Consider the following 16,241-nt stretch of genomic DNA (forward strand, 5'->3'; position numbering starts at 1 on the left):
CGGCTCCAATTATACGCTTAGCGGAAGCAAGGTGAAATTCTCATGATCTGACCTCAGGTCACTTGGGGTCATTAACGCTTTGAGGTGTGAGATCTCAGGCAGACAACTGGCGCCTCTCAGATCCTTGTCTGTGACTCATGTACTCTATGTATGTATTAACCTAAACCAAACACTTTTACAGTGTTACAGCCCGGATGGTATCACAGTGAACCCCTGGAAGAATGGCAAGCAGTTGGTATGGGACTACACATGCGTATCAACCCTGGCTAACACCTACATTGATCTTAGTGTTGCACAACCAGGTGGCGCAGCCATCCACAGGGAAGCAGCCAAATCCCATAAGTACAGAGAACTGGATCACCACTACAATTTTGTCCCCATTGCTTCAGAGACACTCGGCGCCTGGGGTAAAAGTGCTACCAGTTTTTTGAAGGAACTGGGTTCTAGGCCCATTGAAACAACCAGGGACCCTAGAGCTGTCAGCATTCTTTTCCAGCGCCTCAGCGTGACGATACAGAGGGGAAATGCGCACTGCATTCAAAGGAACCCACCATCTGAGGAGCTGGAGGAACTCGACAACCTATGATAACCATCTTTGTACCCTATGTGTAACTCCTTTTTTGTAACAAAGTTCAAATAAAACATATATATATGTGTACATACAAAAGAATGGGGGTGGTAGGAGAAGATAATATTAGTAATTTTTTTTTTTTAATTTTGCCCCGAGGGGCGAGTTTATTGGGCAGCGCCACTCATCTTGTGAGTGAACATACCGCCATAGCAGAATGTACAACACTCCCCAATAGGAAGAAAACCCGCTGGGTTGTTCATCCTGTCACTTGTACCCAGACACAGCTGGGACTTGCTTAACTGTCTCAAGTGAACAGCTCCTCAAACAAGAAGATTAACATTTATCAACCCTTAAAAGCTTACGTTATCTTGCGGGTGCAAAATGGGGAAATCTTTTAAGAACAGTATCAATATTTGACAAATAGTGTTTTCCTAACTCAAACAATGTGGGGTTTATTATTCTACAGTTATTCCTAATGTCTCTCAGGTGTTCACATTCACGTAGGTAGTGGTCAAGGCGGTGTCCATCACTCTCACCACAGATTCTGCAACTTCGCTGATCAACTGTTGTTTCCATTCCAAATCTCCATGGATATTTGTATCCAAGACGGATTCTCGCTATTACTGATTCTCTCCCTCGTCGTCCTCCTCTTCGGCCATAATGATTGGGATTGCCAGCTGCAACCATGTTGTACAATCGTATAGATTCACTGGTGTGTGCTTCTATCCTCCTTTCCTCAGTTACCTTGTCACGGTGATGTTGCCTGATAATACCTCTAATTTGTAGTTGAGTCTTGGGTATGAAATATTCAATATGGTCTCCTTCAGCGCCTTCAGCAGCCAGCACATCTGCTCGTTCATTCCCACATATTCCAACATGGGAGGGGATCCACAGAAACTTGATGACTCTTCCCTGATTGGTAAGTACTCTCACAGCTCTCTTAATTTCAGCGACTATTGCAAGATTTTCTGCCTGATTTTTACTTAGGCTTTGCAGTGCTGCTTTTGAATCGGTGCAAATCACTGCACCATTAGTGTTCCGTTCAAGAAACCTTAACGCCATAACAATGGCAGTTAGCTCGGCTTGCGTTGAAGAGGCATAGTTCTCAATACGTGCTTTTTCTTCATTTCTGCGTTGGAAAGTATTATCCTTGATTACCGTGTATGCTGCACCAGCCCTGCCATTGATAGGATTAGATGACCCGTCAGTGTAGATTTTATCTAGTTCATCTCTGGCTTCCTTATAAATTTCCTCGAGATACTTGTGCCTCATTTCTTGTGGTATCATGTTGGATTTTTTCATTGCCATTTCATTGATGATGATCTTGCACGAGTCATCCTCCCAGGGAGGTAACCTCTCTACAGGCAGGAGCTCACGGGCTTGCTCAAGCAGGTGAAGCTCTTCAAGGTAGCAGACTGATCTGTGATGCCATTTTTTGCTTCTCCTGTTTCCCCCTGAAAGTAGCACAGAGCTCAGTTTTTTCTTGGCAATATCATTGTAATGGGGATCTCTGGCTATCCTAATTGCAAGCTTAGCATTCAGCTCCTGAATTCTGCTTTTAACACTGGGAAGGGACTTATTAGGCTTATTAGGCAAATCGGGCCTTGCATAGTAGGCTGACAAGTGCGTTCTGGCTACTAGGTACGACATATATATATATATATATATATATATATATATGTGTCGTACCTAGTAGCCAGAACACACTTCTCAGCCTACTATGCAAGGCCCGATTTGCCTAATAAGCCAAGTTTTCATGAATTAATTGTTTTTCGGCAACCTAACCTACCTAACCTAACCTAACTTACCTTTTTCAGCTACCTAACCTAACCTAACCTATAAAGATAGGTTAGGTTAGGTTAGGTAGGGTTGGTTAGGTTCGGTCATCTATCAACGTTAATTTTAACTCCAATAAGAAAAAAATGACCTCATACGTAATGAAATGGGTAGCTTTATCATTTCATAAGAAAAAGATTAGAGAAAATATATTAATTCCGGAAAACTTGGCTTATTAGGCAAATCGGGCCTTGCATAGTAAGCTGAGAAGTGCGTTCTGGCTACTAGGTACGACATATATATATATATATATATATATATATATATATATATATATATATATATATATATATATATATATATATATATATGTATATATATATATATATATATATATATATATATATATATATATATATATATATATATATATATATATATATATATATATATATATGTCGTACCTAATAGCCAGAACGCACTTCTCAGCCTACTATGCAAAGCCCGATTTGCCTAATAAGCCAAGTTTTCATGAATTAATTGTTTTTCGACAACCTAACCTACCTAACCTAACCTAACCTAACTTTGTCGGCTACCTAACCTAACCTAACCTATAGAGATAGGTTAGGTTAGGTTAGGTAGGGTTGGTTAGGTTCGGTCATATGTCTACGTAACTTTTAACTCCAATTAAATAAAATTGACCTCATACATAATGAAATGGGTAGCTTTATCATTTCGTAAGAAAAAAAATTAGAGAAAATATATTAATTCAGGAAAACTTGGCTTATTAGGCAAATCGGGCCTTGCATAGTAGGCTGAGAAGTGCGTTCTGGCTACTAGTTACGATATATATATATATATATATATATATATATATGTCGTACCTAGTAGCCAGAACTCACTTCTCAGCCTACTATTCAAGGCCCGATTTGCCTAATAAGCCAAGTTTTCCTGAATTAATATATTTACTATAATTTTTTTCTTATGAAATGATAAAGCAACCCTTTTCTCTCTGTATGAGGTCAATTTTTTGTTATTGGAGTTAAAATTAACGTAGATATATGACCGAACCTAACCAACCCTACCTAACCTAACCTAACCTATATTTATAGGTAAGGTTAGGTTAGGTAGCCAAAAAAAGCTAGGTTAGGTTAGGTTAGGTAGGTTAGGTAGACGAAAAAACATTAATTCATGAAAACTTGGCTTATTAGGCAAATCGGGCCTTGAATAGTAGGCTGAGAAGTGCGTTCTGGCTATTAGGTACGACATATATATATATATATATATATATATATATATATATATATATATATATATATATATATATATATGTCGTACCTAGTAGCCAGAACGCACTTTTTGGCCTACTATTCATGGCCCGATTTGCCTAATAAGCCAAGTTTTCCTGAATTAATATATTTTCTCTAATTTTTTTCTTATGAAATGATAAAGCTACCCATTTCATTATGTATGAGGTCAATTTTTTTTTATTGGAGTTAAAATTAACGTAGATATATGACCGAACCTAACCAACCCTACCTAACCTAACCTAACCAATCTTTATAGGTTAGGTTAGGTTAGGTAGCCGAAAAAGTTAGGTTAGGTTAGGTTAGGTAGGTTAGGTAGTCGAAAAACAAATAATTCATGAAAACTTGGCTTATTAGGCAAATTTGGCCTTGCATAGTAGGATGAGAAGTGCGTTCTGGCTACTAGGTACGACATATATATATATATATATATATGTCGTACCTAGTAGCCAGAACTCACTTCTCAGCCTACTATTCAAGGCCCGATTTGCCTAATAAGCCAAGTTTTCCTGAATTAATATATTTACTATAATTTTTTTCTTATGAAATGATAAAGCTACCCATTTCATTATGTATGAGGTCAATTTTTTTTTATTGGAGTTAAAATTAACGTAGATATATGACCGAACCTAACCAACCCTACCTAACCTAACCTAACCTATATTTATAGGTAAGGTTAGGTTAGGTAGCCAAAAAAAGCTAGGTTAGGTTAGGTTAGGTAGGTTAGGTAGACGAAAAAACATTAATTCATGAAAACTTGGCTTATTAGGCAAATCGGGCCTTGAATAGTAGGCTGAGAAGTGCGTTCTGGCTATTAGGTACGACATATATATATATATATATATATATATATATATATATATATATATATATATATATATATATATATATATATATATTTATTGTACGATTTATATACTATATTGAGTTTTATGGGAAAATCTCTAAATAATATTTGATGTACTCGTACTGCACTGAGTTGAGGTGTTTGTTTACATGGAGACACGTTGTGGAGGTGCTGACGCTCTGGGTCCTGCTCCATGGCCAGGCTCTAGACTCTAAGAGTAACACCTGCGTTACGTCGCCCTGCGCCTCAACTCTCGCTTCCTACAGTCTACACGTAGAAGTCTGTGACCTGTCTGGACTTCGTCTTTACGGCGCCCTGCTGCTTCATCGGGAAGGGAGAGCTACACACAGTGCCAGGTTAGTGCTGTTGTTGTGTAGCACTAACCGCTAGCTATTATGGGCTACATACGGACACCCTACAACAACAACCGTAAACAATACAACACACAAAATTCAAATCGGTATCATTTATGGAAATACAGTTCGTCTGTAATACATCTGAAAATTAATAGGAACTGTTCTGAACCATAATGAAATCTGACCCAAGTAGCAATTGGGTCAACCCTTGTGTTGTGTTTCCACAATGGTCACCCAAGTTAAAATCAGTGAATACCGATTTTAATGTTCAAAATTTCCCCATAGATATGAAATCCCCATGGCACAGTGGTAAAACACTGACCTAACCTAACCTAATGTTAAAAAAACTTAGGATTTTTGGTTTAATAAGATATCAAGATGTTTGATATCTTAAATCAAACATCTTCACAGACTTCTACATGTAGACTGTAGGGAGCGAGAGTTGAGGCGCAGGGCGACGTAACGCAGGTGTTACTCTTAGAGTCTAGAGCCTGGCCGTGGAGCAGGACCGAGAGTGTCAGTATTCGAACCCCAGTTGGAAACAGACCCAACTATAGGATGGGTTAACCCAAGTATCGCGCTTCCAAAAGGGTCGCCCAAGTTGGAAAAGACGAACGCTGAAAGAATATTGTTGAAAACATCTTGATAACTGATTAAACCAAAATTATTTATTAGTCAGAAGAAAGACAGAAACGCGATCTATATGTAAAACCTCTACCAGACAAATATTTTAAGTAAAACCGAAGATATTTGTAGTTGTATAAAAGTGGCAGTTTTCATCGCTCGTCGAGCTCGAAAACCGCAGCATTCATCTCAGAACCATGCCTATTTCATGCAGATTCCTTAATAAACGTAAGAGTTTTATATGTCACAAGAAAGACAGATATATAAGCTTCGTTCTAAATACCTTACCATGGGCATATTTAAATTTAAAGCGAAGATACGTGTACTTTTATAATAGCCGAGCTCCGACTCCGGACAGATCGATCGACGGAGCAACTCTCTCTCAGAACAATGCTTATTTCACGTAAATTTGTAAATAATCGTAAATTTTTTATATGCCTCAAGAAAGATAGGAATATAAGGCTCATTTTAAACACTTCATCATAGACATAATTAAAGTTCTAATGAAGATTCATGTACATATTTTAATAATCGCCGAGCTCCGACTCCCGTACAGACTGAGCGACAGAGCAACTCTCTCAGAACAATGTTTATTTTACGTAAATTCGTTAATAAACACAAATGTTTTATACGTCTTAAGAAAGAGAGAAATATAAGCTTTATTTTAAATACATTACATTAGACATATTTAAAGCTCAAGTGAAGATATATATGTTTTTATAGTTTCGTTCAGTAGCTTTTCGGTCATGGAGTGCAGATGCCTACGCACTTGCCAATATGTTGTGTAATTAACAAAGATACGCTAATAAAGCCTAAAATATTACATGCCTCCAGAAAGACTGAGCTATAATCGTTATTGTGAGTGCATCAAAGGAAATATATCATGTTGGAGACCAATGATATAGTAATTTTAATTTAAGTTTCGACTCCCGCCCGGGCGAGAGAGATGGGGCGACTCTCGCCCTATCTATTGGAGATTCTGTCCACTAAAGACCCAAAGCTACTCAAACCCTCCTAGCATTACGTAAGCAATGAAGTAATATGGTATATTTACTCGCTATAATGTGGATGCTGGATGCAGAACATGAGAAAACATAATTTTACTCTGAAAAAATATCATTTCATAACAAAATAAGATGTAAATATGTAATATCAAAGGAAGTCGACGGTCCAAGCAACAATATCGTGGAGCGACTTATCCAAGATATATTGCTCTCTGGAAAGTGTTTGCTGGCATATCAACCTTCTGTACAGTGATCCAGTCGTTGAACTTCTCTGCTCAAATTATAGCAAATTTAATTTATGATGTTAACAAGTAGAATGCGTATTTTTAATCAAATCTAACGATATTAACAAGTAGAATGCGTATTTTTAATCAAATCTAACATAACTAGCCAGAAAACGTTAAAGATTATTTAAAAATACATGGCTGGAAGTTAAATCAACTCCATAGAACAATATTTTTGTTATAGATACTAATCGTTATTTGTTGGTATGCGTTCGCTACTTAAACTATCATGTACAGGTACTGTATTTATGTAAAATCTCCGTTTCTTCGCACATGGAACACGGAACCTTACACGCTCTCTGATTTACTGTTTAATAGAGATTCACAAATAAAGCTCATGATTGTATACGTTATCAAAAAGGCAGTGACAAAGTCATTTTTGCGTTTTAATCACAGATTAGATCTTAGTGAGATAGGAAAGATATTCATATTTTAAAGAAGGATTTTTGAACCATCGCTCTCCCTATCGATAGAAACTAACTTTTTTTTTTGTTATTATTAACAAGCTTAGGTATACACAGCAATGTGCTGTTACCCTATTCTATATGAAAGATTACACAGTGTATATCAAAAACTAGCTATAAGTTCATCAAATATTCCCATCTCACAGGATGGTTAGTTATACATGGAATCAGGGGATAAAATACCAGCCTCAATAAAAAAAAATCAACTGTGACTAACAATCAGGTGAGAACATAAAATGTAAGGCTGATCTATTAGCCTCCGTTAGCAAAATCCGGGTACAGCATAAGAATATCTTCTAATATTCCTAAGTGTATGAAGTAATTACAGAGTTCAAAGTACCTTATACCATTTGGTCTGAAGTCACTTATAACAGGGCAATCACAGATATAGTGTTGGTGAGTATGTCCCAGCTCTTGTTCACATAGTTTACTATTGGAATGTTCACCATTGGGGGCTATTCATTACCTGCAGCCACCTGCGATACATATTGATATCCTAGACTAATTCTGGCAATTACAATGTCACACTGTCATTGTGACACTAGTGGAAGTTTTATGCTGTCCGTTCATATAATTCTCGATTCTAAACATGTTTACTTAGTTTAGTTCATTAATTATGCACCCCATATCATCTTGTGGGCAGTAGTGGAAAAGGTTACAGAGGCACATAAACATGTCATAGCTCTTTATACTCTTGCTTTCTGGCTTTTGTGTGTCAGTGACTGCTCTTCTGTCTTCCCTAATTTCCTAAAATATTGCGGCTTTGACAGAAGAGATTGGAATGCCCATATCCCACTCAACTTCAGGTTTATCACATTCAGTTTTAGCTGCCTTGTTTGTGTCATCATGCTGGACAACACCTATATGAGAAGGTATCCATACAAATGAGACTTTGAAACTTCTACTGTTTGCAATAATAATGTTGTTTATAATGGATGTTACAGCTACAACCTTTTGAAGATCAATGCTAATTTTATCTAGATAATGTAATAAACGAAAGTTTTCTATGTCAACAGAAAGGCAGAAATATAAGCTACACTTTAACCCTTAAAGTGCGCATCACGTCATATGACGTGCTGGACGTTGTTCCAGTCAACTGCGCATCACGTCATATGATGTGTTGGAGTACTACGCAAGATTTAAACAGCCCGCGGATACACGGGGTTCACCACACCTTCATCAGGGCTCTTGTAAACAGACGCCATTTTAAAAAAAAATCGTGGGCCAAACTCCCGGGTGTTATTGGCCGCAGTGTTGAGTGAGCAACCAAGCCTGACGCACGCAGCATGAGCTAACAGCACTGCTGTTCAGCTTGTGACCACAGCATCGCCTAAAAATGCCAAATTATACTTGTTCATGCTATTATGTAGCGATGATATTATTACAGAAGACCCCTGACTGTGATAAAACTGACCAGGGTTCTGATAATAGCAGGATTGTGGTGATATTTAGCGCTGTGCGCCATGGAGGGAGGAGTAATGCTGTGGGAGGGAGGGTGGTGGCGATGTCTTTTGACTGTGGCCACCTTTTATTGACTGCACTCAGCATACCAGCTTAGTGGTTCGCTATCTACATGTTACTATCTACTATCTACATATTTAGCACTGTGCTCCATGGAGGGAGGAGTAATGCTGTGGGAGGGAGGGTGGTGGCGTCGTCTTCTGACTGTGTGTGGCCACCTTTTATTGACTGCACTCACCATACCAGCTTAGTGGTTCACTATGGTGAACACAAATGTAGATACTTATATATAACGTGTGTATAGAGTGTAATAACAGCTATAGGAGTAGGTTGGGAGCTGCCATTTTGGTGAGGGAGGTGAGTCGTCTGCACGACTTATCATGTTGTTCACTGGTGGCCACTAGGGTCTTTGGGCACCATACCAGTTTACTTGTACAAGTATGGTGAATAAAACAGGTAGATACTTATATATAATGTGTGTATATAGCGTAATAACACCACAAACAGTATTGTTAGAGGAGAAATATTAGTGCATCTGGCCTTGAGGGCGGCCGCCACCAGCTGACTTTGGGAGTAGCTATGTCTTTGTGCCTTTACTCACCATACAAGCTTAGATGTACAGTTATGGTGAAAAAAACATGTAAATACTTACATATAACATCTGTATATAAAAGCAAAAACAGTATGGTGGGAGGAGAAGGGTGGCAAGTCAGGTGAGGTGAGGGAAGGAGGGAGTGGCAGCCAGTGGTGGGCTGCCACTGGCTGCCACTGCCACTGCCACTCAGCATACCAACTTAGTGGTTCGTTATGGTGAACACGAATGTAGATACTTATATATAACGTCTGTATATAGTGAATAAAAGCAAAAACAGTATTGTGGGAGGAGAATGTGGGTGAGTCAGGTGACTTGAGGGAGGGAGTAAGTAGCAGCCAGTGGTGGACTGCCACTCAGCATGCCAACTTAGTGGTTCGTTATGGTGAACACGAATGTAGATACTTATATATAATGTCTGTATATAGTGAATAAAAGCAAAAACAGTATGGTGGGAGGAGAATGTGGGTGAGTGAGGTATTGAGGGAGTGAGTGGCAGCGAGTGGCTGGCTGGTGTGTGGCGATCACTCCTCGTTACTTTTTGACTCATAATAGCAACTTAGTGGTTCGTTATGGTGAACAAAACATGCAGATACTTATATATAACCTCTGTATATAGTGTAATAACCGACAAAGTATTTGTTCACTGTTTGATGAACATAATTGAATCAACAATATGCATATTATATTTTTGAGTACAGCAATGATTCACTAATTTTATTATATAAATATATCACACAACTCACTATTGAATAATATTACAGCAAAAAAAACTACGAAAAATCAATCAAGAGACATTGAAATAATTAGGTAATTATCTCCTTGTGGCAACTCTGACCTGACAGCCGGCGAGCAACAGAACGTCTGGGACGCACGTTGAGTCAGTGCCTGTTTTTTGCCAGACTTCCCTACCCTATAGCGAGCAATATATGCACCTTAGGATTTTATTATTTTTCCCATGATCAGTGAACACAAATTAACAGATTTAGAAGAATTTTTTTTTTTTTTTTTTTTATGCGCCTGTGGGCGACACATGCTAAATAGCCAGGCACCATTTAAGGGTTAAACTGTGCCTGGGTGTGCGAGCTTGCTTTTTGTGAGTGTTTCCTTCAGGGGTTGCCGTTTCTTTGCTTTTCTGGGGAGTTCTGCCTTTCTTCTGTTCCTCTGCGAACGCTTGGGTGTGGATTTTTACGTTTTCTGTCTGCTACGGTCTGGGCCCTGGAGTTTGGGCTTGGTGTCCGTGCCTGTTTATGCTTGCCTTGTGTCCCTCTGTTTTTGGTCCATTTTGGCTGTTTCTGTGGGGATTCTGTTTGGGTGCTATGCTTTGCCCTTTCTGTGGTGTAATTCCACCGGCAAATGTGGTGGTTTCGGCTCCTCTGGGTTCCTTTGGGTTCTTTGGTTTCGTTCCAGTGGTTTTTTCCTCTTGGGCCCCTTTTTTGGAATTCAGGAGGCTTTTAGTTACCTCGTGTGTGACCCGGTTCTGCCTTCGGGGGTTCCAGGGTCTTCCTGGCTTGCAGGCTGCTCTTTTTGGGTCTTGGCACGTGTTGTGGTTGTGCCGGAGCCTTGGTTTTATTTTGTCGAGGTGGGCCTTTCGGTGCGGTTTTTGTGCTCTCGGTGCTTTCTTAGTCTGGCCGGCCCGGTGCTCTCTGCCCACCGGTCGGCGGCTTGTTTTTTTCTTTTCTTTCTTTATTTTTTTTATTTCAATTTATATATACTGTATAAACATTTTCTTTCGGATGGGGCTCTGATCCCTTCGCTGTTGACGGGGTGCTAGGGGGGAGGAGCCGGCTTGCTCTATTGGCTTGTGCTTGGTCCCGCAGTTCGTAGGTGTTTTTGGTCGTCTTCCAGCCTCTGATGGTGTCGGGTGGCTTCTCCTCGTTTGGGGGGGTTCGGGGCTGGAGGGTGGGGTTCTTCCCCTGCGCTTCGTCATGTCATCTTGGTGTGGGTGCGCTTGGACGTGGTAGTTTCGCCCCATCCTTTCCGGGGTTCCCACCTGTTCCAATGCTGACACGGGACTTTGCGGATCTGTGGTTTTTCTGGACTGAAGAAGCACCCTGAATTCTTTGCCCCTCTTCGGATGACTGTTGTCTCCGGTCCTGCTTCTGTTGGGGCCGGGTGGAGCCATCTCAGCAAGATGGCTTCAGGGTCAGTCAGGTTTGACTCGCAAGTCAACCCTGGCCTCGGGCTGGGCTTGGGGAGCAGAAAAATTCCCAGAATCCCATCAAGCGGGACCCACTGGAGCTCACTCAGAAAAAAGCAAGTGAAAAATTTCATTACATTCAATGTTTTTGTTTTTATGCTTTATGTGGCTACTGGAAGAGATGAGCATTCTCTTCCCATAGCTCATGGTAAGCTTTACCCACTAGTTTTCTCTAGAACATGAATATCTAACAAAATCTAACATTTCTAACATCTAGAACATGTTATTGGTTAACAACAAGGTTCCCAATTTCTGTTGGGTGAACAGATGCAAACAGTTAAGGATTGGTGCCTAATCAATTCTCCTTGGCAAGGATATGAACCTAGACCATACTATAAATGTAACAAATGAAATACAGTGGTACCTCCCATAACGAATTTAATCCGTTCCATGTTCGTCATGTGAAACGGACGTCATACAAAACGAGTGTCCCCCATGTAACCAGTGTGATGCACTGTGTTTATTGTGAAATTTCCCCAGTGTGCATGACATCAAATGTTCCCCAAAATATAATTTTTCTTTGTAAAATGATAAATTACCGTCCCTGAACATGTCTATGTAAAAATAATTACCAAATTCCACTTACTTTGGCTGTGAGGGCGTGGACAAGGTGCGCTGTGATGTCATCAGGGCCTGGTCGCCCGTGTGGGAAGCTCCCAGACACGGTCGCGCAGGCCATTCAAGCACCGCGTGTTGCCACAAATATACTTTCAAATATTTTTCCTATGCATTTCCAATGCGGTTTTATTTGTTTCTTTTATCGTATATGATGCATATTTGTGACCTTTACAATATGTATACAGTAGAATGTTCATAATTTTCCATGAAACTGTGATACATGTGTCAGTAATGTGTCCACAATAAATGTTTATTGTCACAATATTACGTGGTAAAAATTCACTAATATTACAATATGTACAGTTTCACATACTATTTACACAGTAACACACTGTATTACACACTCAGTACTTTGGAGGTGCATAATAGTCAACGAAGTAGTCCATGGTACACAGCGCGACTTTGCTTTCCTTGCACCAGCTACAGATAGATTTTTGTTTCCTGTTTCATCGTTATGTGTGCTTGCAAATAATGCACTCGCGTGCACCCTTGGCTTTAGTACTTGTAGGTGGTATGTAGCCAAGCTTGTAAAGCATAAAGTAGTATTGAAACGATTATAGGAAAAGCTCAATTTGTAAGGTAGTCTTGAAAAGATCGCTTTGTAAGGTCCCACACAGGAAGAGATTCAGCTAGCCTCAAAGAGTGTCCATCAGTCAGGAAAAGATTCAGGTATTCTTAAAAATATCAATGAACACCACCACCATGGAAGCCGCTAACACTGTTCATCTATGCTACTTGTATCAGATGCATCATCACTGAACGCAGAAAACGATTCATCTATGTATCATCTATATACATTAGAGATGGCAAGGGTGGGGCTCAGAGCTACACCTGGATACGCTCGCTGTATCATCCTCATAGGTGCTGTATCACAGGCATCCGACCGTTGTGTTAAGCCCTTATTGCGCCTAGCTTCCCCAATGTTATGACCCTTATGTTCTTCAAACAATAGGGTCTGAATTGCACTGACTGAGTACAGTCTTTCAACACCGTGTGGGACAGGTGTTTGAGAGCCAGAGGCATGTGTGCTACAAACGGTTGCTCACGCACTACTAACCCAGCCAGCAGCCCTTGTCTTTCATATTCGTTATAGCAAAAGGTTCGTTCAGTGTTTGTTGGGTAGGCTGCTCCATTATGACAATCTTTCTTTGTTTCAAATGTGTTCCATTTGTTTTGTATTTATCACTTACGTCTCAATAATGGAGCAGCCTACCCGACAAACACTGAACGAACCTTTATGACATTTGTCCATTTTTCAAATTGTTTCAACAGTTCTTTTATTTTTCGTTTTTTTTTTTTTAAGAAACATGGAGCAGTCGACCTGTAGACCACCGAACGAACCTTTTTGACATTTGTACTGGTTTTCAAAATTCTTCATTTTTTTTATTATTTACGTTTTTTGTATGTAAGAAACATGGAGCAGCCTACCTGCCGACCACCGAACGAACCTTTTGCTATAAGACAAATGAAAAATAAATATTGAACACATTTGAAGAAAGGAAAATGTCATAATGGTTTATTCAGTGTATGTAAGGTAGGCTTCTCCATTATTGAGACGTAAATGACAAATAAAAAACAAATGGAACACATTTGAAACAAAGAAAGATTGTTATAATGGAGCAGCCTACCTGCCGAACACCGAACGAACTTTTTTGACATTTGTTGTATATCAGATATTTCATTTCTTTTTTCCTACAAAAACGTCAATGCTTTGCAACATCTCAGCAGTCACCCTTTTATATCCCAGCATCATTAGCATCTTTAAACAAGAACAACAAAATTTATGTGCATCGTCGAAGGCGTCTAAGAATGTGCAAGCAGCAGCGCGACCCCACCATGTTGTGTTGACGTTACTCAAACCAGCGTTCGTCATACGGGACGATTTGACGCCGATCGGGCCGTTCGTTACCCAAAATATTCGTCTTTTGGGGCAATCGTTATGCGAGGTACCACTGTATTATTATTATTATTATTATTATTATTATTATTATTATTATTATTATTATTATTATTATTTCAGTATAATTATATAATTTTAACTGTTATTTGCATTTTAGTAATGGGGAAGATCAAGATGGAGGTTAAGAAAAAGACTTACCATCTTCAGCAGCATGGTAAAGTGAAGAAGCCATTAAAACAAGATTACTCTGCGAACATTATGAAGAAAGTCTCTAATATTAAAAAAAATTTGTGTGTGGAGACTGTAGATACTTTACATGGGAGCCATAATAAACAATTGTTGGATAATCCATCAAAAAATAAGCGGAAAAAGAATAAAAAGGAAAGCAAAAATAAATTTAGAAAATTACAAGATAATGAAGTCTCCAGCACAACACCCTTCATAATTGACCCGGTAAGTTCATTCCTTGAGGTTACCTTGAGATGTTTTCGAGGTTTAGCGTCTCCGCGGCCCGGTTGTCGACCAGGCTTCCTCGTTGCTGGACTGGTCAACCAGGCTGTTGGATGCGGCTGCTCGAAGCCTGACGTATGAGTCGCAGCCTGGTTGATCAGGTAATTTTTGGTCAGGTAGCCTTTGTATCCATAATCGAGCATCTCGCACATTTTGTTATGATTTTCTTTGTTTACTCTAGATCATGAAATCACAGCACTATAGTAAGCACAGTGTCTGCACTATAGTTAGTGTACAACACTATAGTTAGCACTTAATGTCTTGTTTAGAAATATTTATCTGGATGTTTAAAAATGTAATAAAAGTTTAAAAATGTTATTATACAGTACTCTATAACATTTGATGAGAGGGCATGAATGAATGCTTGACATATTTATGATGTGTCATTTCATAGGAGGGAACTGTATGCCTTTAAATGTTTACTGAAGGGTAATGGTGCTATGTGATGCTATTGTATATACTGTACTTGCCTAATTGTGATTGCTGGGGGTTGAGCTTCAGCTCTGTGTTCCCACTTCTTGACCTTCAGTCAGTTGGTATACAGGTTCCTAACCCAATTGAACTTTATCATATTCTAATTTGGAAATATTTAAGATGTCTAATTCAACAATTTCACTTCATAATGTATACCATCTATTCACTACTGACACTGAAAAAGTTCTTTCTAATATATGTGGCTCATTCAAGTACTTTACTCCATTTTCATCTGTACCATTGTTCGTGTACCATCCTAACAGTTTCCCTGAACATTTTTTCATGGTAATGGCTCCTCCAACTCTTGTTTTTTCAGTGCCACAAGGCATAATTCCTTAGTATTTCTTGGTAGCTCCTATACCTTGGTTCTGGTACTGTATTGTAAAAAATTTGGGGAATGGATGGGAGTGTCTTGTTTCAATATCATTAATATACCATATATTTATTGTATTGTTCTCATATTTTCTGGGGGGAGCCCTGTCAGCTCCCCAGAGCTATCTAGGCTGATATCAAAGTCTAATGTCAGACTTTGGCATCAGTCATGTGTATAGAGTTCTGTGGGCCTACCGGGGACCATAAACCAGAACCTGGCCCCCTCAAGAGAGGCATGAGGAGCAATGGCCTATAGAAATCCCCCGTGTGATTGGAAGCATTCTATGTCCGCCATCGACCGGGTTAGGCAACCAGAAAGATAGGCGTTCCAAAACAAACCCCTATTCAAGTGAAAATTGCTACAAAAAGCCGGACAAAGTGGATAGAACTCCCAAACAGAAACGAGCAAACAAATATGACGTCACACGTCGCCGCGCCTCCGTCTGAGCAGCTCCCCCCCCCCCTCCCTAGGAAGGGGGAGGGGGAGCCCCAGACCCCGCGGTGGTGCACTAGCCAGGAGATATTCTTTAGTACTCAGGCTGCATGCGCCTAGGGCTTCCTTCCCTAGGTGCCAGGTAAGTACTGCCCTTGGACCTTGGGGCCCCACCTTCTACAAGTGCCTTGGGTTCTGCCTCTGTTAGGCCGTATACTGCTCAGTTTTTGGCTGCCCTTTGTGTGCTAGGGTGTTCTGTCTCCCTTGTTTGCCTCAGGGTAGGGGCGGTTTGCACTGGTAAGGGGCGCAGGATACTGCACAGCTTGTTTTCCCCAATCATAGCAGCCGGCTCTGTTTTGCCTGGGTACTCTGTCCTCTTGCAGGGGTTTTCTTTTTCTTTTTGTTTGCCTGCCTGGTGGGGGGGGGGGCCTGCTTTGGTTATTGCCCC

At 39.9% G+C, this 16,241-nt stretch overlaps 1 protein-coding gene across 1 annotated transcript in view; it reads left to right on the plus strand.

Annotated features, from left to right (window-relative positions):
* Positions 1-4,627: 4,627 nt before the first annotated feature.
* The window catches only part of LOC123761793 (Nucleolar complex protein 1), a 253,815-nt gene continuing 242,201 nt past the window's right edge, over positions 4,628-16,241 (plus strand). Inside the window, exons 1-2 of the mRNA XM_069330489.1 lie at positions 4,628-4,857; positions 14,162-14,457. Of these exons, the coding sequence (XP_069186590.1) occupies positions 14,164-14,457 (294 nt within the window). The 5' untranslated portion in view covers positions 4,628-4,857; positions 14,162-14,163. The remainder of the gene's footprint in view (positions 4,858-14,161; positions 14,458-16,241) is intronic.

This window comes from Procambarus clarkii, chromosome 24 (assembly GCF_040958095.1).
Source record: "Procambarus clarkii isolate CNS0578487 chromosome 24, FALCON_Pclarkii_2.0, whole genome shotgun sequence".
Classification (NCBI taxonomy): Eukaryota; Metazoa; Arthropoda; class Malacostraca; order Decapoda; family Cambaridae; genus Procambarus; species Procambarus clarkii.